At 43.3% G+C, this 27,196-nt stretch overlaps 1 protein-coding gene across 4 annotated transcripts in view; it reads right to left on the minus strand.

Annotated features, from left to right (window-relative positions):
- Positions 1–4,209: 4,209 nt before the first annotated feature.
- The window catches only part of mllt3 (MLLT3 super elongation complex subunit), a 44,836-nt gene continuing 21,849 nt past the window's right edge, over positions 4,210–27,196 (minus strand). For 3 of the 4 annotated variants that reach the window (XM_035753054.2, XM_052497189.1, XM_035753057.2), the window contains exons 3-14: positions 25,604–25,686; positions 25,123–25,287; positions 24,265–24,303; positions 23,028–23,156; positions 20,050–20,646; positions 10,402–10,474; positions 10,191–10,244; positions 9,930–10,074; positions 9,509–9,608; positions 9,074–9,142; positions 8,552–8,623; positions 4,210–7,128 (exon numbers count right to left, since the gene is read on the minus strand). In XM_035753054.2, the coding sequence (XP_035608947.1) occupies positions 6,997–7,128; positions 8,552–8,623; positions 9,074–9,142; positions 9,509–9,608; positions 9,930–10,074; positions 10,191–10,244; positions 10,402–10,474; positions 20,050–20,646; positions 23,028–23,156; positions 24,265–24,303; positions 25,123–25,287; positions 25,604–25,686 (1,658 nt within the window). In that variant the 3' untranslated portion in view covers positions 4,210–6,996. The remainder of the gene's footprint in view (positions 7,129–8,551; positions 8,624–9,073; positions 9,143–9,508; positions 9,609–9,929; positions 10,075–10,190; positions 10,245–10,401; positions 10,475–20,049; positions 20,647–23,027; positions 23,157–24,264; positions 24,304–25,122; positions 25,288–25,603; positions 25,687–27,196) is intronic. The other variant, XM_035753056.2, reaches the window with a different exon arrangement.

Here is a 27,196-nt window from a genome sequence, read left to right on the forward strand (position 1 = left end):
CCATCCTCTCTCTTCTGTGGCTGGACATTGTGAAATGGCTTAAATTAATCCAGGATCCCTAAAGCAGAACCCCCCTCTTTCTCTCGCTCCTTTAGAATCCCAGTGAAATCAGACAAATGAGTAATGCTTCTCTTCATCCTCCTCTCGTCTCCACCGTCTCACTCCCTATCGCAGGATTATCATCTTGCCACCGGATGGTGTCGTTGCCGCGGACGACGCAATGGTGTTTCTGCCATAGAATTACAATACTAGACATGAACTTTCTGATGTGTTAAAGGTCAGGCATTTTGGTCATGGAGATGGTCAACCATGGCTTGCCAGTGCTGTGATAAAATAGTGTGAAATAATTAATTTGAAGAATTTATCTGCACGGTTTATTTTTTTGCTAGCCAGCTAGTTTTAGAAAAAAAGTATAGAATTATTCAAATTAACTGCCATTATACCAACATTCTATTCAAACAATGCAGTCAATCCACAGCCATACACTGGCTGAAACCAGTTGATAGGATTTTTACTGAAAAATATAAATGCAACATGCAACAATTTAAGATTTTACTGAGTTACAGTTCATGTAAAAGGAAATCAGTCAATTGAAGTAAATAAATGAAGCCCTAAATCTATGGATTACACATGAATGCGAACACATATGCAACTGTTGGTCACAGATACCTTAAAAAAAGGTGGGGGAGAGGATCAGAAAACCTGTCAGTATTTGGTGTGACCACCATTTGCCTCATGCAGCACAACACATCTCCTTCACATAGAGTTGATCAGGCTGAAGATTGTGGCCTGTGGAATGTTGTCCCACTCCTCTTCAAGGGCTGTGTAAAGTTGCTGGATAATTGGTGGGAACTAGAACATACTGTTGTACACGTTGATCCAGAGCATCCCAAATATGCAGTTGACATGTCTGGTGAGTATGCAAGCCATGGAAGAATTGGGACATTTTCAGCTTTCAGGAATTGTGTACAGATCCTTGCGACACGGGGCTGTGCATTTTCATGCTGAAACATGAGGTGATGGAGGCAGAGGAATGGCACGACAATGGGCCTCAGGCAATGTTCCCTAAAAAACATTCAGACGCTGAGCAAATTTCAGGTCTGCTGAGCGCAAACCTGAAAGTTGTGAAAATTCTGTGCAACTTCCAGCGCACGTTTACTGTGAACACTGAGGCTGTACCCGCTTTAAGTTTGTTTTAACAGGGGCCAATGTAGGTCTACCAGAGTCTACAATCAAAAACAAATGGAGAAAATGCATCCCATAACATTTGTAACATGGAAATAGCAGTTATATCATTCAGCCTACAGTAGCAGCCAATGTGTGGAGCTCAATGTAGGCCTACATTGAAGAAAAACATGGAGCTTGACGTTAACCTGTTAATCCACTTGTCCTTCAGATGAGGTGACTGAAAATGTGTTTGATGCAAGAAACTACTTTACAAAATAAAATGCATTATTTAGGGGGTCTGTGGTTGTGAGGCCGGTTAGACATACTGCTAAATTCTCTAAAATGACGGAGGTGGCTTATGGTAGAGAAATTGAAATTAAAATCTCCGGCAACAGCTCTGGACATTCCTGCAGTCAAGCATGCCAACTGCACGCTCCTGCAGAACTTGAGGCATCTGTGGCATTGTGTTGTGTGACAAAACTGTGCATTTTAGAGGGCCTTTCTATTGTCCCCAGCACAGGGTGCACCTGTGTAATGATCATGCTGTTTAATCAGCTTCTTGATATGCCACATGGATGGATTATCTTGGCAAAGGAGAAATGCCCACTAACAGGGATGTAAACAAATCTGTGCACAAAATTGGAGAGAAATAATATTTGTGTAAATTGAAAATTCAGGGCTCTTTTATTTAAACTCATGAAACCAACACTTTACATGTTGCGTTTACATTTTTGCTCAGTATAGATAAGTTGTAAATACAACAAGTACTGATATTGTATCATAATAGCACGCACAGCTTTACAAGAAAACAAAAGGGTTTACATTAAATATATTACATACATCCCCTGACTTTTATTTTCCTGCACAAGTAAAAACAGGATTATGCCTCTGCCATTCATTCCAAATAGACTGGTTTGGATTTCTCCCTGACCAATATGGCTGCCATTTTCACCCCATTCTGGAACGTTGAGGGATATGCCATTAGCCCTGCTACTTATTTCAAAACTAATTTTGTCACTTGCTTTGTAAAACAGTGAAATGCTTACTTCCCAAAAATGCAGAGAATTCTTTTGAAATAATAGATAAGGAATAAATGCACAATGAGTAACGATAACTTGGCTATATACACAGGGTATGGTGTCAGCTGCAGTGAATCACAATGAGTGTAGAGTTCAAGAGAAGAGCTTAAAAAACCATGGCTGAACCCCCAATCTAAAAACACACTGAGGAAAGGAGTGGGAAAACGATTGAAGGATCCAGCCATGCCCAAACCATAACGATCATCGTGCGACAAAAAGCAGCTGGACAAGCTCTGAGGATCAGGCCTGTTGCCTTGCAGCCTGCACCGTCATGGATATGTATACATACTGTATACTTAAACCAGACCATTGAAAAGCAGCTTAAGTGAAAGGCAGATATCTTTGAATTGTTGCAATTGGCAGCACTGCTCAGACCACAACCAAACAAGATCCTCTTCCTAAAATGGTGTGATACGATAGCAGTTTACTCCCTCTTAATAAATCACTGACAAACAGGTCTGCCAGCAAAACAAGTGTATCCATACACAACAGCTTGTGGAATTGTCTTTAAAAAGGGACTCCAGCAAAAACGAAATATTATAAATGATGATTATTTAAGCCATTTCAAATCTCTTTGTCATTAAGCAACTTCCTAAAGGCAAAAAAACTGCATATAAGAACTGATCATTTTTTTGCAACAATAGTGACTTTTGTAAATTACTTCTAGAACTAGAATGTCTCCTTAAGACTTCTGTTGGGATGACTCTTTCCCGCCGCTGCAAATAGTGTGAAAACAAACGGTCAATGGACAACTGGAGTAGCCTCTGGCTCTTACACAAGGTGGACTGGCAGAGTAAGGCGTATGATGGCGCCGTGTTAATGCGATTAGAATTGTAATCGCATTCTCAAAATACCTTGGCACCACCATCATCCAGCTGCTCCAATTCATTAAACAGCTGCTGAAAATGTGTTAAGTTGGCTGGCTTAGCATGTCCGTTCGTGGCCATGGCCAACACTATACCAGCGACCCCCTGGACGCATCGCAAATGGCACCCTATTCCCATTATAGTGCACTACATTGTTAATAGAAAGTAATTTGGGACACAGCAGAGTTGTCCTTACAGACAGGAAGGTCCTTACCGTGCAGGTTGTAGGGGGTACAGCTCAATAGTCTAAAGTGGCATCCTCCTCTCCCTACTCTCTCAACCACACAGATCAAAACGAACAGGAATATATTCAGTGTGTTGCAGATAGAAATGTAATGAAGAGCAGACAATTCCATATTCTACATGACAGAAAAATCATATCCGGTTGAGACACATTTATCTGCACACACTCCTGGACAGGGCCCAGGACAGCTAACCTTGGCAGCGAGCTCTGAACGAATCTGAGAGGATTTCAATTGGCGAGCAATACAGTGAACAAGAGCTATTTAAAAATGGTTATTTCCCTGATAAAAGGCTTGAGCATGATACTTCCCCATCCCTGCCACAAAATGGGGAGTCTGGATGCCTTCCAAGCATTTGTCCGACCACCTACATTGACAAACCTAAAAACCATGTGCTGCACAAATCGTGTCAGCTAATTAAAAGAGGGGATCAACATTCTGACCTGAGACCTGTGTTATGTATAAAAAGAAATGGTTCATGAACTTTTCCCCTTTCACAGTTGCTTTTGTGTCTCAGTGATAAACTAGGTTTCTGTTCAGGGAGTGTACTTCTCATGCTACAGAAACAGCACATACTGTGGGCTCCTCCCCCACGGCCTGGAAAAGGCTACCTATTTACTTTGTCTCGAAGATTCAGGATTCAAAACATCCTGAAACACTGGGCATTTGAAGATCCACTGAGAAATAAGTCAACACTTTGTTTAAAAGGAATAGTGGTGTTTATACAGTACTTAGTGGCTAGTTGAAGAAAACTAGGGTAATCAAATGATCACGTTGTCATTGGAATTCAGTGACATGAATGAAACCTTGAACGTGAAACCTTGAATCACACAAAACCAAATGTCCTCACAAAAATGAATTGCAACTCTTCATTTTATAGGAAATAGTCTGCAAGTTGAAAACACACAGTAAATGGGTCAGATCTGGTAGAACTGACAGCAGAGACAGACAATAAGTTCCACATTCAACCCAACACAGAACTGCACTACATTGCAACCTCATGTACCCCCCCATACATCTCAATAGGCAAGAGACGGGAGATTGAGATGACTGCTAGTGCTAGATATACAGATAATAACCGAGGGGGTGTATTCAATAGGGCGAAATGTTCCAAATGATGCAGATAGAAATGCAATGTATACTGTAGAGCAGAAATGACTGCCTATGCCTATTGTTCTGTAACGTTGCGCCATCCTGAACAGACACGTCCCTTTGAAAAAGGTTGGTATTGTATAACTATTCCCAGCACTCACTTCTCTCCAAATAGAAACATTCATATACATTAAGTCTACAAAAAATTAACACCTGCTCTTTCCATGAGACTGACCAGGTGAATCCTATGATCCCTAATTGATGTCACTTCAATTCGTGTAGAAAGGGGAGGAGACAAGTTAAAGGATTTTTAAGCCTTGAGAAATGGATTGTGTGTGTTATTCAGAGGGAGAATTGTCAAGACAAAATATTTGTGTTTGAACGAGGTATGGTAGTAGGTGCCAGGCGCACCGGTTTAGGTCAACACGGGCCAGCATCCCTGTGGAACGCTTGACACCTTGTAGAGTCCATGCCCTGACAAATTGAAGCTGTTCTGAGGGCAAAAGGGGGGTGCAACTCAATATTAGGAAGGTGTTCCTAATGTTTTGTGCACTCCGTGTATACAGGAAGTAATCGTGTTGCCCTCCCAAATTAGAAACATGGGGGGAGCAGTGTGGTCATTTAGTTATACAATTCAGATGGCAGACTAATTAGAAGATAGTCAAGAATAGTGATGAAATCAACCCCCCAAAAAATGTGCATGTTGTGGATCCACCAGAAGCCAGTTATAGCTTTGACTAAAACACATGATTGTAAGCTACCATTGTTTAAAATACCAAAATGTTATATTTTTCCAACCTTCCAAGAAATGAAAGATGACATTAATAATCACAACGTTTATATACAAATAAACAATATCCCAACCAAAACCAAAATCTTTGGGCTTCGACAAAAAAAAAAAAGGAAAAAAAAAGGAGAAATTACAAAATGTCATTGCAAAAAAGTCAAAACAAACAAAACATGTTACATTTACAGTGACTAACTATTTTTTACCACAGGCTGCACATGTTCTCATCTGTACAAAACACAGCATTTTTATTGTATGTCCTAAGAATACACAAACTCATAAGACTGACATTGGTCAAGAAAAAAATGCAACATATTCTGCCTTTGCGTGGCCCTGTGAGCAGCTACAACCACTGGTATTCCTGTTGAGGCATCGCTCTCAGCAGACAAAATGAACTTCAACTCCTCAGGTTAGCAAAAAGGACAAAGTTACAAAACAAAAAAAAATATCACTTCAGTTCTCAATTCTAATGCACAACTTTGATTTGGCAACGGAGGTCACCGTGAAATAAATAAGATTCAGTCTTACATACGTAAGAGTACAATTTTTCCTCCTAAAATTCCAGGATTCAAAATAGTTCCTTTTTAGCTCAGGCCTGCTTACAATACTGCCCAATCAAGCAAAAAAGGCAGTAACTGCTCATTTGGTTGAAAATTAGTTATTTTTGCAACATATACATGCTTAATCATGTGGACATGTATCCTGCATCTATTGTATTTTGTAGAAAATGGGGGTCATGTTAGCAGTAACTGCATGAAGTTACTTTGAAACCAAGGTAAATAAAAGCCATTTCTATCAGTTCCACACTGAGCAGTTAGTGCCTTTTTGCTTGGTATGGCAGAATAGATTGATCAAACACTAGGCTTGGTTTCAACTTGAGCAGCGGAATACAAGTGAGAGCTTGTAAAAACAACATGCAGCACACTTTGGAAATTTGCCTCGTCATTGTCCAATACATCAATTAAAGATTTGGTACCAAGAATGGAATATACAATTGTGTTCATTTCAACAATTTGAGTTCATGATTTGTCTTCAGCTCGTACCGGTGTGCACTGATAACAATTATTGTTTTGGAGGAGAGGGTAGAGTTGCAGTCTTTATATAGAGGGACGTTTGATTGCCATTCAAGTCATCCGTCACAAGATGATTTAAATCTTAACGTTGTGATGACAACGCGCTGCTCCACCGTCCTTCCAGAGCCAGAGAGATGCATGTTGTGAAGTGCTTGCACAAGACTAACTCAGTGTTGCTATTCTCACACACACACACACACACACACCACACACACACACGCACAACAAAACTCAATAAATAAAGGCCGACAAACGTGGTAAGGCAGTGTAGAACATGCACCATTCATCACAAAGAACGCCAGAAAATGCAATACATGGTAATATGCACATTAGTTTTAAAAGCAAGGTCACTGTTTCTTTACCACGTTTTTTTTGTCAACTGTGGAATTCTTCAAGGCTTTCTGGGTGATATTCCTGGTCGACAGGACTCATCTCCAGGGTGACACGACACGCCGATCCGGTCTGTGCTTACGGGCTACCCTGGTCACATGGAGAGACAGGAGCCAACAAGCATTGTGGAGCGACCAGAAGGCCAGGCACTAAGACCCGGGGCAGGGCCCGGCCGTGGCAGGTCATCTTTTTGCGTTGCAGTGAAAAGTACATTTTTGGGGTGTGGGGGGGGGAACAATAGAGGAAGATTCCTAAGTTCTTCCAACATTGTTCCTTGCAGCAGCCAGCAGCTCCAAGACCTCATGACGTTCCAGACGTTTCTAGGTAACTCTGGAGCTTCCGCACCGTAGTTTTGTCCAGGGAGCAGAGGTCAAAGTCAAAAGTGGTGTTTGTGATGTGGAAGTGTCCAGTCTCCTCGATGAGGTTCACTATCTGTGAGGGGAAAGAAGTCACAGATAGAAAGTCAACAAACCTTTAGACTACAGTCTGTAAACCCTAATCCTACCAAGTACGGAGGAATTGTACACATTTCCTTTGTTAAATCATCCACATTCAACATAATTAGGAAGTTGTCCTAATGTTTGGTATATTGACCAGCAGCAGTGTTTCCACCCTATACAGTCTCAGGGAGCAGCCTAGTCAGACAATGTTGGACCGCACACTATACAATAGACTAATTCAAAACAAATTTGTGGGAAGAGTCATGAAAGGTGGGTGGGCTAGTGTTGGTTTTTACTACAATGAATTTGGAATGGGGACCTCCCCTAATTCACTCCACTGTACTCCTTGCATGTGAACTCTATCAGAGAGCGAGAGGCCCGAATAGGAAATATGCTTTTTCCTTGGCTGGTGTCTTATTGGTTCCAGCTCTCCTCCGATAGGGAAGTGTGTGCGTGTGTATGCGTCTATCTTGCAGTGATTACTGGAACTCCGGTGTCTGAAGCCGTGGCAGTGTTGTAACGTAATGGGTGACCCTAGCCTGATCCGTTTCATACTACAAAGCCCCGGTTGGGCCTCCATGTGGAACGCATTTCTCCTCCCTCCCTCCCTGAGCGCCGGCCGGACCAGGAGTGCAGGGAGACTCGGCCAATTGTTATGACATGGAAGATAGAATTCAGATGCTTTCAAGCCGAGTCTCAACACACAGCCCTCCCCCCGTATCCGGGGAGAAGGAACCACACCAAGATTACCGGACCTGGTTTTGGTCAGGTAGGACAGCACTTTGGCAGATGCTACAGATTCATTTCTATTGAAAATAAACTGGCCACATTTTCTTGATTCTTCTTCTTCAAAAAAAATAAATGAAATGACTCCATTGCGGTTTTTCCAAAAAGAGGCAAAATAGCATTGGGAGGTTGGAAAGTTAATCATTCACATGTCTCATATTCAGAGGCTGTGAAACACTGCTATGACACGCTGAAGTCTCCAAGCGCTCTGAGGATTAGCTTGATTATGCCGCGAGTTAGCGCTCGGTTCGCTGATGTTGTGCGGGGAGGAGTTTTTCCACCGATGCTCAGAGCCAAACTTCTCATTAGGAGAGCGAGCCCGCTCCTTGGCAACGGCGGCTGGGAATCTCCATTAATGTGGTCATATGATAGGCCTTGTGAACAAGCAAGAGGACATGTACTTTTAGATGGAGTGGAGAAAAAAAGGTTAACCAAATCATTAATAATTGCCTGACACCTATACGAAGTCATCAATTATAATGTGCTGTGTAACAGATACAGCATGAAGCCCAAACAAAACGACCCTAGCAAGCGACATCTTCCATGCAAACATGAACCGGCAAACCAGGTTCATCCTCCGAGAACACATGTACAGCAAACCCACACAAACAAACACTATTGGACCTCACCTGTTGGAGTATGTGCCTCTCTCTCAGTGTCATCAGTCGTCTGTGTAGCTCCACCAGCTCATCCAGGTAAGCCTGAGAGAGAGATGGAAAGCACGGCCCATCAGCATGGGGGAGTTATACTAAACAATACTTTTAAAATATATTTTTTTAACTGGGTCAAATCCGAATGTCATGTACGTGAGCCGTGGTTTGATTTAAAATTTGCCTGGGACGACAACGGTGCCAACTGCGTTGTCGCAAAAGTGCAAACCAAAGCAAACCTCAAACTTTCCTGTGTGTATTTGAACCATGTCCGTTACCCATTTACACCTCTGGGACTATGACAGGGAGACTAACCGGGCCATGTTATGATTATCAGGAGGACTGTCTCCTGTCCATTTGCAAGCGCCTTGGTGACCGCAGACACTTCAGTTTAGGACTGCAAATGTCCTGGCGACAACAAATGTCCTGGCTACAATACCATTCAATTACACTGATATGACCTTATCTCTGTAAAACCCCAACCACAAGGAAGTTACTCACCTTGTCACAGTCAATGTTTTTATTCTTATCCTGCTTCGTTTGCTTAATGGGGCTCTTCACCTCCAGTATCTGCGAGACATCAGGGTTATATTCATCAGTACACAACGTAGCAATACGTTTGGTAATGAAAAACAAGCGTTTATTAGCCAAGTTCAGGTAGGCCCCTCCCAATTTTGACCCATTTCCTTTCATTTCGTTTTTAGTGAATACGACCCATATAAGGGATTATCATATGTACCCACTGGAAAACCACTGCTTTGTTTAAAATGTACACAACGGTCATTATTTACGAGTAGCATTGTGGCTGACACACGAGGGAAACGCATCCTGGGAATTATAGGATGCTAATAAGTCTGATTTTTCCATACAAGCAGTGTCTAAAACCAATAACAGCTGTGTTCAATTTCATAATGTTGATGATTTTATTGGTCTTACCTGGTTATTACTGGTGTTTATTAAAGGCGGGGGCTCGTGGCGAGAGTGGGGAGAGGGCGCTGAGCTGTTCTCACTCTCAGTGCCGTCACTCAAGCTGACCCTGCAGAAAAGGAGGATGACAACCATTGGAATACTATACAACTGTATTACTGATAATGGACCATTATTCAAATTGGAACATTTATTTTTGTGGTTGTTTTTCCATCCAATCGAACCACACACACAGAGCACAAGGTCAGAGCAGCATCCCTGAAGCTATTTTGAGCCTTGATTAAGGGCACAACGGTAGAGGTAGTACCGGAGATGGCATATAATACTAGTAACCTTTAAGTTGCCAGTTCATTAAAGCCCCATTGAAAACGACCCTGGGGGCCCCCCCCAAAGGGCCATGTTGCCATGACAATGGCCAGGCACTACCTACCGGCGGTGGCGGTGTGTCATGTGCGTGTGCATTGGTCGCTCCAGGTCAGAGTCCATGTCGTTGTCATCGTTGTCGTCCTCCTCCGAATCATCATCGTTGTCGTCGGAGTGCAGGTCGTGAATTATTGAACGAAGGGGACCCAACACTGTGTGTAGAGAGAGAGAGAGTGAACATTCGTAAAGAGGAAACAATTTGATAGTGACTAATCATGCCCAGTCTTGCAATTCCATCCATGGATTGTGTAGTCAGGTGTGAGGTTACCTGTGTGGGCTGTGGCAGGGACGGCCCCTACCTTCCTGCGGACGAATTCGGCCACTGTGTCCATGGAACAAAATCACAACATGGGAGTGAAGGGGAAGAAATGCAACATGTTATACCCCATTTGGGGTGGCCAAAAAATAAATAAAAATAGAATGATTGTCATTTCCAGGTGATCTGGAGAAAAGTGTGTATGCATAGGTTCTGGTGTTACCTTGGCGTTTGTGGCTGGCTGCAAATCCTGAACTGGAACTAGAGCTTGAACTGGCTGGACTGGGCTGCTCCGACTGGGAAGAGGAGAGGGGGAAAGAGCTCAGTGACCTAGACACGATCTACTACATGGCAAATGTCAGTGCTCACAGAGTGCAAAGCCCCTTGGGTAGGATGCAAACACTGGACACAAAACACTTGAGTCCGCAGCCCACGCTTCAAGTCTAGTTAGGGGGGCATAACATTTCCAGAGGGCCATGGTAGTGTGTGTGTCACGTAGAAATGCGTGTGTGTCACGTAGATTGGAGATCAGAAAAAAATGTAGTAGATAATTGGGACCATCTTCCATCCTAAAAAGGCATAACAGTGCTTGCTTCCACTGTAAATCTGGGCTTGTCAAACTCAAACACGGTAGACTTACAATGCTTCACAAGGTTGAAAGCAGTTTTCACCCCCCCCAACACACAAAACAGACAGTTGGGCAGGAAGGCAACCATTGAAAGGTAGACTGCAGCATGTCAATATAAAAAAGGGAATTTGGTTCAATTTTCACATACAAAAGACAACATTTCTGGAGCAAGCCAGAAAATCCCAGTTAAGTTCCCGCATACCGTTCACCAACTACTTCTCTGATAGAGTTCAGTGTGTCAAATCGGAGGGTCTGCTGTCCGGACCTCTGGCAGTCTCTATGGGGGTGCCACAGGGTTCAATTCTTGGACCGACTCTTCTCTGTATACATCAATGAGGTCGCTCTTGCTGCTGGTGAGTCCCTGATCCACCTCTACGCAGACGACACCATTCTGTATACTTCCGGCCCTTCTTTGGACACTGTGTTAACAACCCTCCAGGCAAGCTTCAATGCCATACAACTCTCCTTCCGTGGCCTCCAATTGCTCTTAAATACAAGTAAAACTAAATGCATCTTCTTCAACCGATCGCTACCTGCACCTACCCGCCTGTCCAACATCACTACTCTGGACGGCTCTGACTTAGAATACGTGGACAACTACAAATACTTAGGTGTCTGGTTAGACTGTAAACTCTCCTTCGAGACCCATATCAAACATCTCCAATCCAAAGTTAAATCTAGAATTGGCTTCCTATTTCGCAACAAAGCATCCTTCACTCATGCTGCCAAACATACCCTTGTAAAACTGACCATCCTACCAATCCTCGACTTTGGCGATGTCATTTACAAAATAGCCTCCAATACCCTACTCAACAAATTGGATGCAGTCTATCACAGTGCAATCCGTTTTGTCACCAAAGCCCCATATACTACCCACCATTGCGACCTGTACGCTCTCGTTGGCTGGCCCTCGCTTCATACTCGTCGCCAAACCCACTGGCTCCGTGTCATCTACAAGACCCTGCTAGGTAAAGTCCCCCCTTATCTCAGCTCGCTGGTCACCATAGCATCTCCCACCTGTAGCACACGCTCCAGCAGGTATATCTCTCTAGTCACCCCCAAAACCAATTCTTTCTTTGGCCGCCTCTCCTTCCAGTTCTCTGCTGCCAATGACTGGAACGAACTACAAAAATCTCTGAAACTGGAAACACTTATCTCCCTCACTAGCTTTAAGCACCAACTGTCAGAGCATCTTAGATTACTGCACCTGTACATAGCCCACCTATAATTTAGCCCAAACAACTACCTCTTTCCCAAATGTATTTAATTTATTTATTTATTTTGCTCCTTTGCACCCCATTATATTTATTTCTACTTTGCACATTCCTCCATTGCAAAACTACCATTCCAGTGTTTTACTTGCTATATTGTATTTACTTTGCCACCGTGGCCTTTTTTGACTTTACCTCCCTTCTCACCTAATTTGCTCACATTGTATATAGACTTGTTTATACTGTATTATTGACTGTATGTTTGTTTTACTCCATGTGTAACTCTGTGTCGTTGTATCTGTCAAACTGCTTTGCTTTATCTTGGCCAGGTCGCAATTGTAAATGAGAACTTGTTCTCAACTTGCCTACCTGGTTAAATAAAGGTGAAATAAAAAAAAATAAAAAAAATACCCATCCACATAATACATTCACACGGCTGCACACCCATATCAACTCAAGCAGTCTGGGGTGAATTTGGTCCTATTCAGAGCCATCATGCTGCCTAAGTTTCATACAAACAAATTCTAATGAGAAAAACGTATTGATCACTGGTCTCAACTGGGAAAGAAGTCTAACCTCAATGGAACTTCCTGGTTAAATAAAACCAGCAATTTATGAAGCCCTTCTTACATCAGCGGATGTCACAAAGTGCTGTACAGAAACCCAGCCTAACACCGCAAACAGCAAGCAATGGGGGTGTAGAAGCATCAAATACTTCCCAATTCTTGCAAGTCATGTGCATGTCCAGTATCAAATAATTTTAACAAATACATTTCAAATCAGAGATTGACAAAAAGTTAACACGACCCACCAAACCACGTTTCTTAACACCCGCCTGCACCAATGTGTTGGAGGAAAACTGTTCACCTGACGACTGAGGTCAGCCTGCAGGCACCCAGCCCTCCACATGGAGTCGCTAGAGTGTGATGAGCCACGTAAAGTCCCCCCCCGCCAAACCCTCCCCTAATGCGGACGACGCTGGGCTAATTGTGTGCCGCCCTGTGGGACTCCGGATCACGGCCGGTTGCGATGCGGCCCGGGATCAAACCCAGGTCTGTAGTGATGCCTCTAGCACTGCAGGAGGCATCTGCAACTCCTCTACTGGATATGTGGCTCTCCAACCATTTAATTTCTCCTTAGTACAGTTCCTACTGGGCTTATGGTTATAGGCTGCAATAATAGCTAATAAGAGTCCAGAAAGCCTATTAAGTGCATTAAATCCTTAGGAAGACAGGGCTCTGTAAGCAGGCGTGGCACCCCGGTGGCGTGAGTGGCAGTGATGAAATCCCTGGCATGGGCCAATAAGGAGAGAATGTGACAGGTTTACTGGCTGGGCTCCCAGGGGCTCCTGTATTTACAACGTACATGCACAACATTCTCTCCCGTCACTGTAGAAACACTAACATGTGTGGGTGAGCAATGGCTTGGTTCCAATACTTTGAAAATGCCTCCTTCCTTCATGTATGGGCTAATCACTAATTGATGGTAGTATGTTAACCAAGACAATTTGAGTGAACAAAAAGGAGAGGGGTATATGAATTAAGAGACTATATGAGGACATCATACATTATATCATGACACTCATAGTACCAGGGAGGAAGATGAGTGCCTAAATGTACCGATCTACTGTGCTCCAAATGACACCAGAAGTTCTGTTACCTATTACACCAACTTTCATATCCATGTCAGTCTAAAAAAAAGTTGTACATTTTTCCACTGTGTTTTAAGTTAGTGCAAAGGGGGTGATCGTTCCTTTCAGTAGAGAAAGAGATGAAAATCTGCAAGTTACCATTAAGTTAATCCTCCTTAGAAGGCTGCACAAAAGGAAATCTGAAGAAGCCATTAAAGTTAATCTGAATTAATTTGTTTACATTCCTCTCAGATGACCCCTTGGAAGAACCAGGCCTGGGTCTCCTGAACAATACCAAACTCACAGAAGTGTTCTAGCCCTCCAGCCAAGGCAGCACAAAGCAGTGATTTACAGACAGGGCTGTTACAAAATGTTTTCAGCTTATAAAATGCTTGATAGGGCAGTCTTATGAATACACCTGCTGCAACAAAGAAACGGTGGATTTAAAAATCGAATAGAGCCTGAATGGAGAGGACAAGCTATTTTCCTGAGGCAACAAAAATAATTAATTGAATTGGAATATTTCCAGGTGATGGATCTATGCCTGATATGGTGGGGCTTCGGTTTCCTGTCTGGCCTGTGAGGTGTGCTGCAAGGCTGTGTACAATTTCCATTCCAAATTGGGGAAGCGTCAACAAACTTCCATTTCCACACACACACAAAAAAAAACCTCCTCCTCCCCTCACTTCTACCAAGATCTGGGCTGAGTATTGATGCTGCCAAGTGTCTGGCTGGCAAGTGTAGGGGTAAGCCCATTAAAACCAAGCCCCCCTGTGGGGTCCCACAGAGTCATGAGGGAATCTTTGATGTTCTCACTCTCCCTTTCTTTTTGGAGCATTTTACAGCCTGTTTGTCTGTCTGGGTGTCTCACTGACATCAAATGCATGGTCAGAGGCCTCGTTGTAAATCAAGAGGCTTTTCTCAGTCTTTGGTTGTCCAGCCAAAAACAAGAAACTTGTAAAAAAAATAAAGGCATTTCAGAGCTTGTGGAGAGCACCACGTTAAAATCATCAGGTCTGGCATTTGTGCTGTGTCCCAGAGAGAGAGAAAGAGAGCGAGTGAAGGAGAGAGCTGGAGATTACCAAGGCCTATCCCTTACCCTTCACCCTGCCTTGATTAATAGCAAAGCTGTAACGGTATGGTACATTACTTTTTTAAAGCTAATGAAAAACTGACTTCAATCAGAACTGACAGACAGCAACTGCGGTGCAACAGAACTGAAAAGATGCAAGAACCAGCCACTAGCTAAACATAAAGACATAACAAAATAGCCACACTGCTTAAAATTCCCACTACCATTGTAAAAATAGTTAGGTGAAACAGCACAGAAATAAGAGTATTATTTGTCAGTGTTATATTTTAGCTGGCTCTTGAAGCACTGTGTGGGTTAAGCCAAACGTGACTAAGTCATCATTGGTTTCGTCCTCCATATCGCAAGAAATCAGCCACAACTCATCCCCTCAATATTTTTTTCAAATGTAAATAAGCAGGGAAGAACGACAGAAAAAGGAATTGAAGGGATAGTTCAGAAATTACACAAAGACAAATTGGTTTCCTTACCATATAAGTAGTCCATGGACACGGTATGACGGCAATCCGTGGCTTTGGTTTAGTTTGTCACTGTTTACACATGCTAATGTTTTAGAATGTGGAACAAATCCCATTCAAGTCATACACCGAGTCGATATTCCCCTCGACCACACACTCAGATTGAGTCAAACATTCTTTCCCATTCACCACTGTTGTAAGAGAGCCACCTTTGTCAATATTTTGTTATACAGAATTACCTAAACAGGTCGTGTTGTTCAATGTGCATGTAACCTGGTAAAAGTCCTAACCCACGGTTCGTAATGCTTCCACGTAGGGAAATAGAGCCTGTGAGAAGAGCCCTGTTACTTCGAGCTATTCGGTGGGGACCCAGTGTCAAAGTAGGCTACACGTAGTTATGTGTGGAAAACCTTTTATCACAGGTAAAACATGTAACTTGTTTAGTATATTGAATTTGTAACTCCACTCACTACTTGTAGCTTATAACGTTAGTCTGCGTCGTTAGTTTTGGCAAGTTTAACGTTCCGGTCGGTAGCTAGCATATTGCTGCTAGCACCGTTATAAGTAGTGAGAATGCTCTGGAGCAGGCAATTTTGAAAAGTAATTGTTTGACATGTACTTTTCTTAAATATAGTTTTGTAATTGACTAAAATGAGCAGACAAGAAAATTGCGTTTCAAAAGGATTCTGCTGTGAGCCAATGTGGTAACCAAATGTTGTTTTCCCCCACAGGCGGGCAGGGCCGCGTCATTCTAATACAGATGGGCGAAAAAAATGCTAATATCGGTCGGAAGTCGCGTGACTTCATTTTCGCATCTCCCAAGCTCAAGCCCTTGAGACAAGGTAGAAGTTGGTGAGAAAGTGGGAGGTAAACAAATAAATTGTATTTTGACATTTACATTTCACACCCAGCTAAAATATGTTTTTCACAGAACATACCAAAACTTATTTGTAGGGAGAAACAGCTGATGACTAAAAGCCAACACGGACTTCTTCCAATTCTCCAGCAGAGGTCTATGTACTGTAGTACTATGTCCTCTCCAGCCAATCATTAGCATTTGTTGATTAAGTATGAGCCAGGGAGAAATGGAAACTAGGAGTGCATCCCTGGGCTAAAGACTACAAAATACCACGAGAAAAACAATACAGTATCCAGCAGAAGAAATAGGTAATGACAGACAATGCATCAAAGTGTGTGTGACCACATGGTTGTGTAACAGAGCTTTAAACCTCATCCAAGTGGAAGACTAAGGGGAAAGGCACTTTGAAGCTAAATTACAGATCATTTTCTTGTCTGATCTGTGGCCCCGAGACACCACACAAAGTAAAGATACATCTACTCCTTCCCCGGCTATGGCATGCAACTTCCAGGATGTGTGTGTCTATGTCTGGTGACTGTAGAGGCTAAGGCCTAACCCTGGACAGCAACTCGAACCAAAGCGACTGACTTGCTTGCCTAGTATGGTTCAGCCCTGGGGAAAGCCTTCTGTAATTCGTTGTACTACACAGGAGAGCAAGGGGAATATGAGATGGAATTCCATTCAAATTCTAGAGGCGTGCGAGCAGCCACAAATCGCCTCCCTGGCTATGGGGATACAGCCTCTTAATCTACGAGCCCGGGCTGCCAAATAGAGCCCTCTCTAACCCTGGTCTCTGAAACCGTATACCCTTGTTACAGTTTATGAACTCCTCTCAGATCCAAAGACTTAGTCAATCAAGAGGGCCAAAGATTAGCCTTCATTCAGAATTATGAGGTCTTCTAAGTGTGCTGGAGTCAAAAACACAGACAGAAACCGAGTAAATGGACCTCACGTGGTCCGAGTAAGAAACCCACATCCCAGATGTACATTTTCATAGCACATAAGGCCATTAGCCTATTTTTAATACTGCAGACATTTGATTTGCACCTAAACCAGGAAACCCACACATGTCTTGGTTTAAATGTTACTTTTCAAAGTGATTGTGCAAAAGCTGCAGCAACGGAACATCGTTAATGTGACAAACTCTCGCATGGTGGCAGCAACTTTGTAGTCAACTAACAAATTAAATCAGGAAAATACATGTCTTAAATACAGTATGTCCCTAGTAGTGCAGTTATAGCCTCTTTGAAGCATATTTTCTTGACCTGTGATGCAGCGCAGGGAAACTTTCTATCAGCCCAACTGTAACAAGGATAAACTGGTTTTAACAACTTCTTCCCAATAGACAGTAGAAGGCCCCAAAGAAACATCCACCATTATTTTCGCGAGAGAGCACAGGCGCGAGAAGTGAGGACAAAAGGTAGGGAAACTTCAATAGCCGTCACCTCCGACAACAAACATGCAGCTGGTCTACTGGTTTATGGGCCAGGGCTTCTTCAGTACATCGTAAATCTCACAGCCATTCTGCTAAAGGGGCTTTTGTCTTGCCTTGCTCAAAGCCACCAAAGCAGACCTCTTATAGGACAATAAACGGGACTTTAGTATTAGGTTGCCCCCATCAATCTGCAGTCTCATCTCTTTCAGTCTACCGAAGCCACCAGTTATTTGCACCGGCTCTTGCACCGGTTCTATGCACACTCACTGGACTCTACCCACACATATTACACTAACGCGCCAACACACCACAAACAAGTTATTGACACTACAGACAGACACTTACACACGCTTCAAACATGCTGCTGCTAATCTGTTTATTATATATCCTGACTGCCAAGTCACTTTTACCCATACCTACATGTACATATTACCCTACCTCGTGCCCCTGCACATTGACTCGGTACCGCTACTCCTTGTATATAGTCTTGTTATTATATTGTGTTACCATTTCATTTTTGTGCAAATTTTTGGACATGTGACTAATACAATTTTATTTGAAGTGTGATACAAGTACAAGATGAACATTGCTGGACTGGGCCAAAACGTCAGTTAATTCACTCTCAATTCAGTGGAAGTTTGATCAAACAAGGTCGTATTGATGTGAATTAAGGTGCCGTGCGCTTTCAGTTTGGCCATGTAGTAGGTCAATCTAACAAAAATGACTGTTTAACTCATGGACATGTAGCACTTCACAAACATAAAACCAACCACAAACCACCCTATTGCGCTGAGAAAGAGTCAGGAAGGCATGCAACATGTGCAGTGTACACAGCCTACACATTTTGTATTGACGAGGGACCAACTTGTGTACTATTGCGCAATAGTAGGCCAATGCTTACAACGAAGGACAAATTCATGAAACAGCCTGCGTTTCCATTACATGACAGAAGTTAACCTAAAATACAATCTGTTCATTTGATCTACCCATGTGTAGTTGTGGGGCCTTCATTAGACTTTCTTCTTCTTGTTACTTTCTCCCTCCCCTTTGGTAGTTCCTTGGTTTCCCCCAGGCCTACACAGCGTGGCAGAAGCCCAGATCAAATGAAGGTTTGCGTTAGGCGTAAGCAGGGATAGCCAGGACTGGGCCACCAGAGTCGTCAAGGCAGCTTGTGGAGGACCGACCACCTGGTATTTGTCTCCACTCGCCCTGCACCCACCCCACTTCCCATTTATGACCATTCCTGTAGGGCAAATTCCTCCCCCCACCAACACCACACGCACACATTTGGCTTTGGGCTGCAATGGCTCTGCTGGTTCTGACGGGGAAATGGTTAAGGGAGATTAGCACCTGTGTGTGTAATGTATTTGTAGCGGGACTGGTGAACACACCATGGGCATGAAAGAAAATTTGAAAGCAAACGGAGAAAGATAACGAGATGCTTCTGACAAATGCAGAATGGTTGCCCGCCCCCTTTTTCCTCTTTTCTAAAAGGCAAAAGATTGAAGAAGAGCTCTTGGCTATTCCTGGCGTCCTTCTGCATTCTCCTTGGGTGCCGTAAAACCATAAATCTCCCAGCTTGCTTCTCTGCTAATAACAGTCCCCATTTTGTTAAGATCCTTCACTGAACGTGTGAGGAGCTGGCAACACTCTGAAAGGCCTACTGTTATCTCTCAAGGTCTAAATATGACTCCGTTATTCCCATCTTAACACTTAAAGGAACTAGACTGCGGTATGCAAAAATAATTTCCCAGATCTGTAATCATTTGCACAGAGTATCAGATTTAACTAAATTGTCAACTAAAAAAGTATTCAGAATGCAACAGTTGACCATGCAACCTGGATCTAGCAGAACATTCTAAACCTGCAAACATTGTTGCTTTGCATGGGTAGCTTTTTTGGCTATGTCAAAATGGGGCACTGGGAGGTAAATTCATGAAGGTGGGGTGGTGGTTTAGGAGGTATCCATTTCCTGTTTCCTTCTAAACAAAAGCAGCCCCTCTGCAGCTGCACACCAACCATGTTTATGAGCCACCCCCTTGGACTCGGTCATTAGATGTTTATTGCCTGGTCATGCGGAGGATGAGACTGACCAAAAGAACAGACCCACTTTTAAAACCAGAGGATTCAATAACCTTCTTCCTGCACCAGGCAGAAACTCCACTCTGCTACCTAATACTAAAAAGTCCAGTAGGCTCTATGGGCATACTCGTATGGTAATGTGTAAAAATGCTAAATGGAAAGATTGATTCCTATCGGTTGTTCCTGAATGTGAAGCCGTAATGGTGCAAACAAAATGGACACACCTTATTGCTGCAAAGGTACACCTGGTTTCACCACTCACTGATTTGAAGGGACAAAAACCAGCAGACACTGGTCACGAGTACCAGAATTGCTCATCCCTAAAGCAATTATTTAAAAAAAAAAAACTTAGGTTAACATTTGTTTTACAGCTAGAGTAGAGCCCAGAAGACATGAAAGTATAATTCAACTCTTCCAATGTGGTCAAGGCAGACGGCACAAACCTACCAAGCACAAAATACATATAGGCTCCACTCACATCTGATTTGGTGGACATATTGTCCTCCATGTCGGAGTCGTTGGCGTCCCTCAACTCCGAGAACGGAGGTAGCGTCGGCGCCTTCCTGCGCTCCCCCAGCGCCTCACCGCCGTCCACCCGCACTTTAGCGGGCCGCACCTGGGATTTGTCCTTCAGCAGTTTCTTTTCCGAGTAGTGGGATTGGGGGTACGGCAGCAACGAGCCCCCCGGCGGCTTTAATGTCAACTCCGAGAAACCCCTCTTGCGCTTTTTGGTCAGGTGGTCCTCGCTGTCAGTGATGGACAGTCGCTTGTTAGTCCCTGTCCCATTCCCAGCCCCGTGCGAGTAGCCCCCATCCTGCCGGTGCTCCTTGGACATGGCCTTGGGCTCCTTGAAGCCCATCTTGGGGATGGGGGGGTTGTCCCGAAGAGGCTGGTTCTCTTTGGGTTTCTTGGATGGATCTTTGGAGGCTTTGCTTGGTTCCCTGCTACAGTCTCTGAAGGCACTTTTGGGCTCTTTCAAAGGCTTGTCCTTGTAGTCCTTGGAGGGTTTGTGGAGCTTGGATGAGCTGGTGGTGGTGGTTGTGGTGAGGAGAGAGTCAGATCCTTTGAAGCCGTCCTGCAGCGAAAAGCACATAGATTAATTAGGTCTCAATTTATTTGGATAGTCTCCTATAGGATGGTCGATCAAGCTATCAACTTTAACTCTTCATGTGCAACAACAACCTCTAAGGTTAAGTTGGGTTTTGAGCTACCTTCAGGTTTAATGGATAGTTGAACAGTTTATTGATATGTTTCGCTAACTAAGTGATTATCTGAATAACAAGTTCTACGATTTGGATTAAGTACAGCCCGCACAAGCTACGTACATAATGAAAAAGGTTAGTTCAGCCCTAACTAACACTCAGAGGATTGCACACTGGCAAGAGGGAAGATGGAGAAATCCCGCCTCAGGGTCAGTGGACACGATGGGGCAAACACCTAATTAAGTTAGTTTGACCCACTTTGTTGCTAATCGTCAGCATGTCAATGAGCTCAGCTAATAACTCCCTTGATCCATGGGCCTAAAAGTACATTTTTGATCTCAAGGGCTTTTCAATATACACACACACACACCACTGAAATGAGTCTTGATCAACTGTTGACTAGATATCCAGGAAATGGTTAGGGATGATGCAATTTGAGGGTTGCCACTTCAGTGAGATTTGTTGGGGTCAAAACAATACTTAAAACACTACAGGGAATTATTTACTTGGCTTCCAGTGCTGAAGGCTTGATTACAATGCTCAAATCAATAAGCCCCAGACAAATAAATGAGCAAAGAAAAGGTTTGGTCTGGTCATGACATTTTAAAAGGAGTCTTAATACTGTGTGTTTATTTTGAGAAAGCCTTGCGCCACCCTGGGGTTCTGTACTGCTCGCTCAATAAAGAGCATGTCTATTCTAGAAAAAAAAGGGGTTACTTGAGAAAAGAGCTGGGAACTTGTTCTGTCCAGAATGTGGGGGAAGGGAGGGATGACTCAACAGCTGTAAGTGCGACCTTAAAGTGGCCCAACCAGTGCGCAAACCTGGAGATGGAAGGGACTAAAGCCAGTGCATTCTCTTTTCACTAACTGAACGACACAGGCTGTTTGTCCCGGGGTCACGCCTGCTGGCCCCCCGTCAATATTTCATCAATGCCATGAAGCCATTAAGCAAGTCTAGACGACAGGGGGCGGGGGTGTTACGACCTGCCCAAACTACCTCCAAAACCCTTTTATTTTGCTCCTGACCCTGGGACCTTCTGGACGTAAAGCTGCTAACCCACTCACACAAAACTACTCCCACCAACAAACACTCTGGCTGCCCAGGGCCAAAAACTTTAAAGGCCGTTTATAGCAAAGTTTTACTGGTCTGAAAGTGATGCGCTTCGCCAATAACAGCCTCAATACATTAACTGGCCACAAAAACAGCACCTGACCCCCCCGGTACTTGCCACTCCAGAGTATATGGATGTGTGCATCATCTACTTTACTGCAGTCTACTTGTTACAATCACCTGCTACTCAGTGCTATGTACAGAGAATATTGCTTTCAAAGCTGCTTATGCACCTTATAACTGTCAAGGCAACTGAGAAACTAACTGGTCCTTTACGCATTGTGCTGTTTTGTAGTTATGTGCAACAATTGAGTTTTGGTCGTTTAGCCTATAAAAATGCACTTATAGTCAAGTAAAACTTAGCAGACTGCCATTAGCAATCAGTAACACTTAGAAAAATGTAAAAAACTAGTCGGGTACAAGTGAACCGGAGGGAGAGGAGACCACAGTAGGTGGATTGCCATTGGACGTTAGTGGAAGATAATGGTAGAACTACTGTGCGCGTGTGACCCCTCTGCTCCATCAGTAATCCATCACACACGCACAGTCTGTTTAGATTGGAAACCGTTTCCATGTGCACTGGGCCTCTCGTAACCCAGTCCTGCCAGAGTGGGCTCTGCCCGGCCGCGGTAAATGATACCATTTAAAGGGCCTAAAAATAACAAGTAAATGGAAGCAACATGCCAGTTTATTGACATGTGTGATTTACAGCCATGACGGATAATACCACATATGCATCTAAAAGTTGGCTTTCTGAGACCGCTAGAGAACAATTGCATCACAATGAAACACTGATATGTACCAAGCTTTAAAACTAAAGTGACTTTTATATACTGCCTAATTAATGCAGTATGGCCGGTGCTATAACCGTCATTGGTAGCATAGGACCCCAGTGTGTCTGAAAGTTATTGGGAACAGGACCATGTGGTCTCACAGCAGCCAAGAAATGCCGAGTTGAACGTCCACAGAGTTTAAATACCCTCAACATCTTTGAACCTAGCCAAGTACACTGCGATTATTTATTTTTTTGATTATCTTTCTTTTATTTGGGGGGGGGACTTTGAAGTGGGAGTTCTTTGGGAAGAGTTTGAGAAGAGGGGGAGTCGGTCTAGCCCTGGTCTGTACCTGGAGACCGCTACTGACCTTCGACCCTGGGAAGGCCTTGCTTTTCTTAGCGTCTGAGAAGTTCAATGTCAGGGAGTTGCTGGGGAGGGTGGGCAGCTTGAGGTGCTGGCCAAACAGAGATGTGGAACCCTCCTGCATTACCATCACCTGGAAGTAAAACGGGGTCATTTAGCCAACGCCTTTATCCACAGTGACTTACAGATCAGTGACATATTTAACATATCATGTAGCCTGTGGGAATCAAATCTACAACAGAAGAAAAATTAAATAGTAATAATACAATGCAATAAAAAGGGCAGAGAAATTAACAATGATATTGTCCTGATGTGGAAAACAGTTTTCTATTGTATTGTATCTTGTGCCCAAATGGTCTGGGAATGAAGAGCTTAACCAATCTATTTGAATATCAAGGACCGCATGAATTGGACTGTTTCATTATTCCTGCTTATTATATATAGCTGCTTGTGTGTAAAACTAAAGACTGCTTGTTTGGATATTTTTGTAACATTTTATTTTTTAGGGAGGCTAACAGATTATCGTCGCGTTCTTGTCGATGCCAAGAGCAGCAAACCTCAAAAAAAGAATCTTGTCCACTTAACACTGCACGTTATTCCTGGAACTGCTCACAGACAGTCATTACATTGTATGGAATGACAGTGAGCACGCGCGAGCAAAGAAAAGACAACACAGCTGCTTCCTTGTGTGTCTAAATTTGAGGGTGCGTTTGTTTGTGGTGTCACTTCAACATAGCAGCCGAGGGAAGAATAAACACATTTCATGTCTTGCCCAGCAGCAAGATGTAAACAAAGGGTTAACACTTCACTGGGAACATGAGGTTTCTCGGAGGTTGAAATGATCTGCTGTGAGTCAGCACCAAAACTACTTGGTAAGCATTTCCTTTGATACAACTATCCTTTCCTTTGTCTTCCCATTACCCTCTCTCCAAATCAAACCAACAGATGTCAAACTCTTTTAGGAGGGGGATAACAGAGCTAAGCGGGGTGGGTTCCACCTTTACAATGGTAGGGGAAACACTTGGTCAACAACATGGGGAAAGTCTCAGAAATAATAGAAGCTTGCCCACAACTGTGCATATTGGATACAGTTCTTGGATATACAAGCCTATATTGTCAAAGCCAATCGTTGTCAATGTCAATGTGAGTGGACCGATAGCATTGAAGCTTCAGTACCAACACATTCTTGTGTGTAAACATCTCAATTGGAAGAATGTTGCAGTACACATGATAAGTCTTACTTGAGAGTCGTCCGAACTTCTTTTGTGAGGATCCCGTTGCTGTGGAGGACACACATAAAGCATGTTAGTGCACACTCACACACCAATCAGCTCTATTGGAGAAAGCCTCAAAACATCCGGAGTAAGCGGAATAAATGTTGCTATGGCACACCAGTCCTTTCTTAATTAAACCATGTCACAGTCAGCGTTGACTTTTTCCAATCTTATTTGTTTCCTCTGAAAAGGCCTGTAGACATTAAGGTGTATGATGTCATACACAAAGACAAAAAACATTGGTGTGTTACTGGAATGAGCATGGAGAGGGGCCTGCTAAAAATAAAAAAATAAAACACTCATGACCTTACAAATTACATATGTTCCTGAAGCGATTGTCCACAAAAATGTTTTGGGGACATTCCTGTGGGCACACACAAGGTTTTCAGGAGGGCGGTGGGAAGAAAAACAAAACAAAATAAAAAAGCATACGTCCATTTGCCTACCAATGGCTGGCCTGATAAGCCCATTTGCCTACCAATGGCTGGTCTGATATGCAACCGACATGGTTCATATCTCGTGGCCAGCAAAGTTCTTATGTCATCTGGATGTTTTTAAAGTGCTAGTCATTGCGTTAAATTCCCTTCAACTTCTGATTTGTCATTTAATAATTTACCTCTCCAGGGGTTGACCATACTGGATATGAAGGCCTATTCTCAAGCCCTGCTCTCACAGCTGAATCAGGTGTTCAAGCAAGGCTGGAGCAAAAGCCTACCTATCCAGTATGGCCACCCATGCTTATGGCTATTAAGATAAACACCAGCTATTGAGATGCACCCCTAGTCAAATTTCCATCTCCCACCCCCCAGGCCTATCATCTCGTACCCCGCCGGCTTTAAGCAGCTTCCTGCGGAACTCCTCCGTGGGATTGTTGAAGGTGAGCTTCTCGCAGCGTAGGTGATTGACAGGCGGGTGGCCGTCCAAGTGTAGAAACAGGTCGTAGTCGAAGCGCACTTTCTTAGGTTCTTCCTGAGAGGTGCAGTGGGACATCCGTAGGAACAAAAGAAAGGAGAGAAGTCAGTTGCGTACCAAAGTCCAAATGGTAAAATGTATATTGATAGTCCTCTTTCGTACAAAGGCAAAGAAAGTGTTAACTATCATATTCTGTATAAAGAACTATGCAAATGCATGTGGATATAAAAATATATACATGTTTTGCCATTACCCACAATTCAAATGCTACTTTTAGATTATTAAAAGGTCCTAATGTGGGATGATCATGGTCTCCTATATATCAGGCTAAGCCAAATGTTTACAGGTTGGAATCTTTAGTAAGCAACGCAGGTCAAAACCTTGTTAAATGTACCTTATTTCTGAAGTACACTTCAATGGGCAAGATGAAGCCTGCGTATCCAGACTCCTCCACTTTATAGGGTGGATCCTTGCACACTGAAATATAGAGAGGGAGGGGGGTGCTTTTCACTCAATGCTGTGTGTTCACTTGTAAATACGTTATCCTTAGTCCTCTGAAACAATGATACGAGTCCTGTGTGCTCCCCGTGTCTCACCGCTCAGTGTTTCTAATGTGTGTGTCACTAAAGCCTTAAATTTAAATAAATAATATATATATATACATACTAAAAACGTGGGTGAGGCGACAAGCTCCTTGAAAAATGTTTTTTAAAAGACGTAAACGTGATTTGTTTTCTAATCTAATTCCAAGCAACAGCAAAGTCTCAAGGTACCAAATATATTCCTCTTAACATTAAAAAAATAAAGTATTTAAACCTACATAATTGTCAAGGTTACCTTCAGATTACAGAAGGTCTTTAATGTGTGTATGAGACATTGGCACTAATGGGAATTGGAATGTCTCTTGCTGCCAGCCACACTTGCTCACAACTTCACACTGCCAAGGTACTACCTGAAAGCGCTCCCTCTACTGGGATCTCATTATAAACATGAAGACCATTTCCGCCACCAATCTGATGCAACACGGATACCAAAAACTCTGGGCTAATATTAGATATAAATACATCTCAAATCCTGGCAACCCACAACATGAACCGCTGGGTTCCCGTCAAGCTCTTCAGGACAAACAACCTGCGCTCCAGGTCAGATGACCCCCTCGGACACACCTGTTTGTCATTCTCTATGTCCCAGGGGGCTTTGTAGCAAGACTGCCAATTAGTCTGCATGTTCAAGGCAAATTTAAGAGAATCTACAAGCTCCCGTTCAACATCTTTTATCTTTTGTTCGTCTTTACGGAGTAGTATGTGCAGCATAACCATAATTGTACAGTTTGTACATTGATAAAGCGCTAAGTAATATACAAGGTGCTCCTTAGCTCATTTGGAGGAGTGGTATAGTATAAATGCAGTCATTCTAACTCTGTCAGACAGTCTTTTAAAAAGGCAGTAAAAGCAAGGAATGGCAGGGCACAGCATGACAGACAGCCAACAGGGATTAACAAAACATTCAGAGAAAAATAGGTTTTTAAATGACTGCGTTCTCCACCAGTGTATGCCAACCGTTCAAACTAGCCAAATCGGACAGAAATTGAGAAACGGTTCTCGAAACGTAAAAAAAAAAAAAAAAAAAAAAAGTGTCGGAATGGTCAAAAAGTACTCGTTCCCTACAGAGTCCTGGCTGGCAGTAACCTAGTACAAAGAGAGTAAAATCCAAGGAGCAAGACTGCAACAGACAGGAAGTCAGATGTTCACATTACACCAGCTCTAAGCGCCACCACCTTCAGGGTGACTGACGGCTCGGATGGCTAGACCAGAGTCAACCTCACTGCTGGTGTATGCTCTGCCCCAGAATCCAATAACGCTGAGCAAATATTGTGGGTCGTGATTAATTGCGTGATCGGGTCAGGTTCAATTACATATGGCTAAAAGGTTCCATTCACCGTAGCCTGCCGAACCTATTTATGTAGAACCTGGAAAATATGGGTTGA

Source organism: Oncorhynchus keta, chromosome 35, assembly GCF_023373465.1.
Source record: "Oncorhynchus keta strain PuntledgeMale-10-30-2019 chromosome 35, Oket_V2, whole genome shotgun sequence".
NCBI lineage: Eukaryota > Metazoa > Chordata > Actinopteri > Salmoniformes > Salmonidae > Oncorhynchus > Oncorhynchus keta.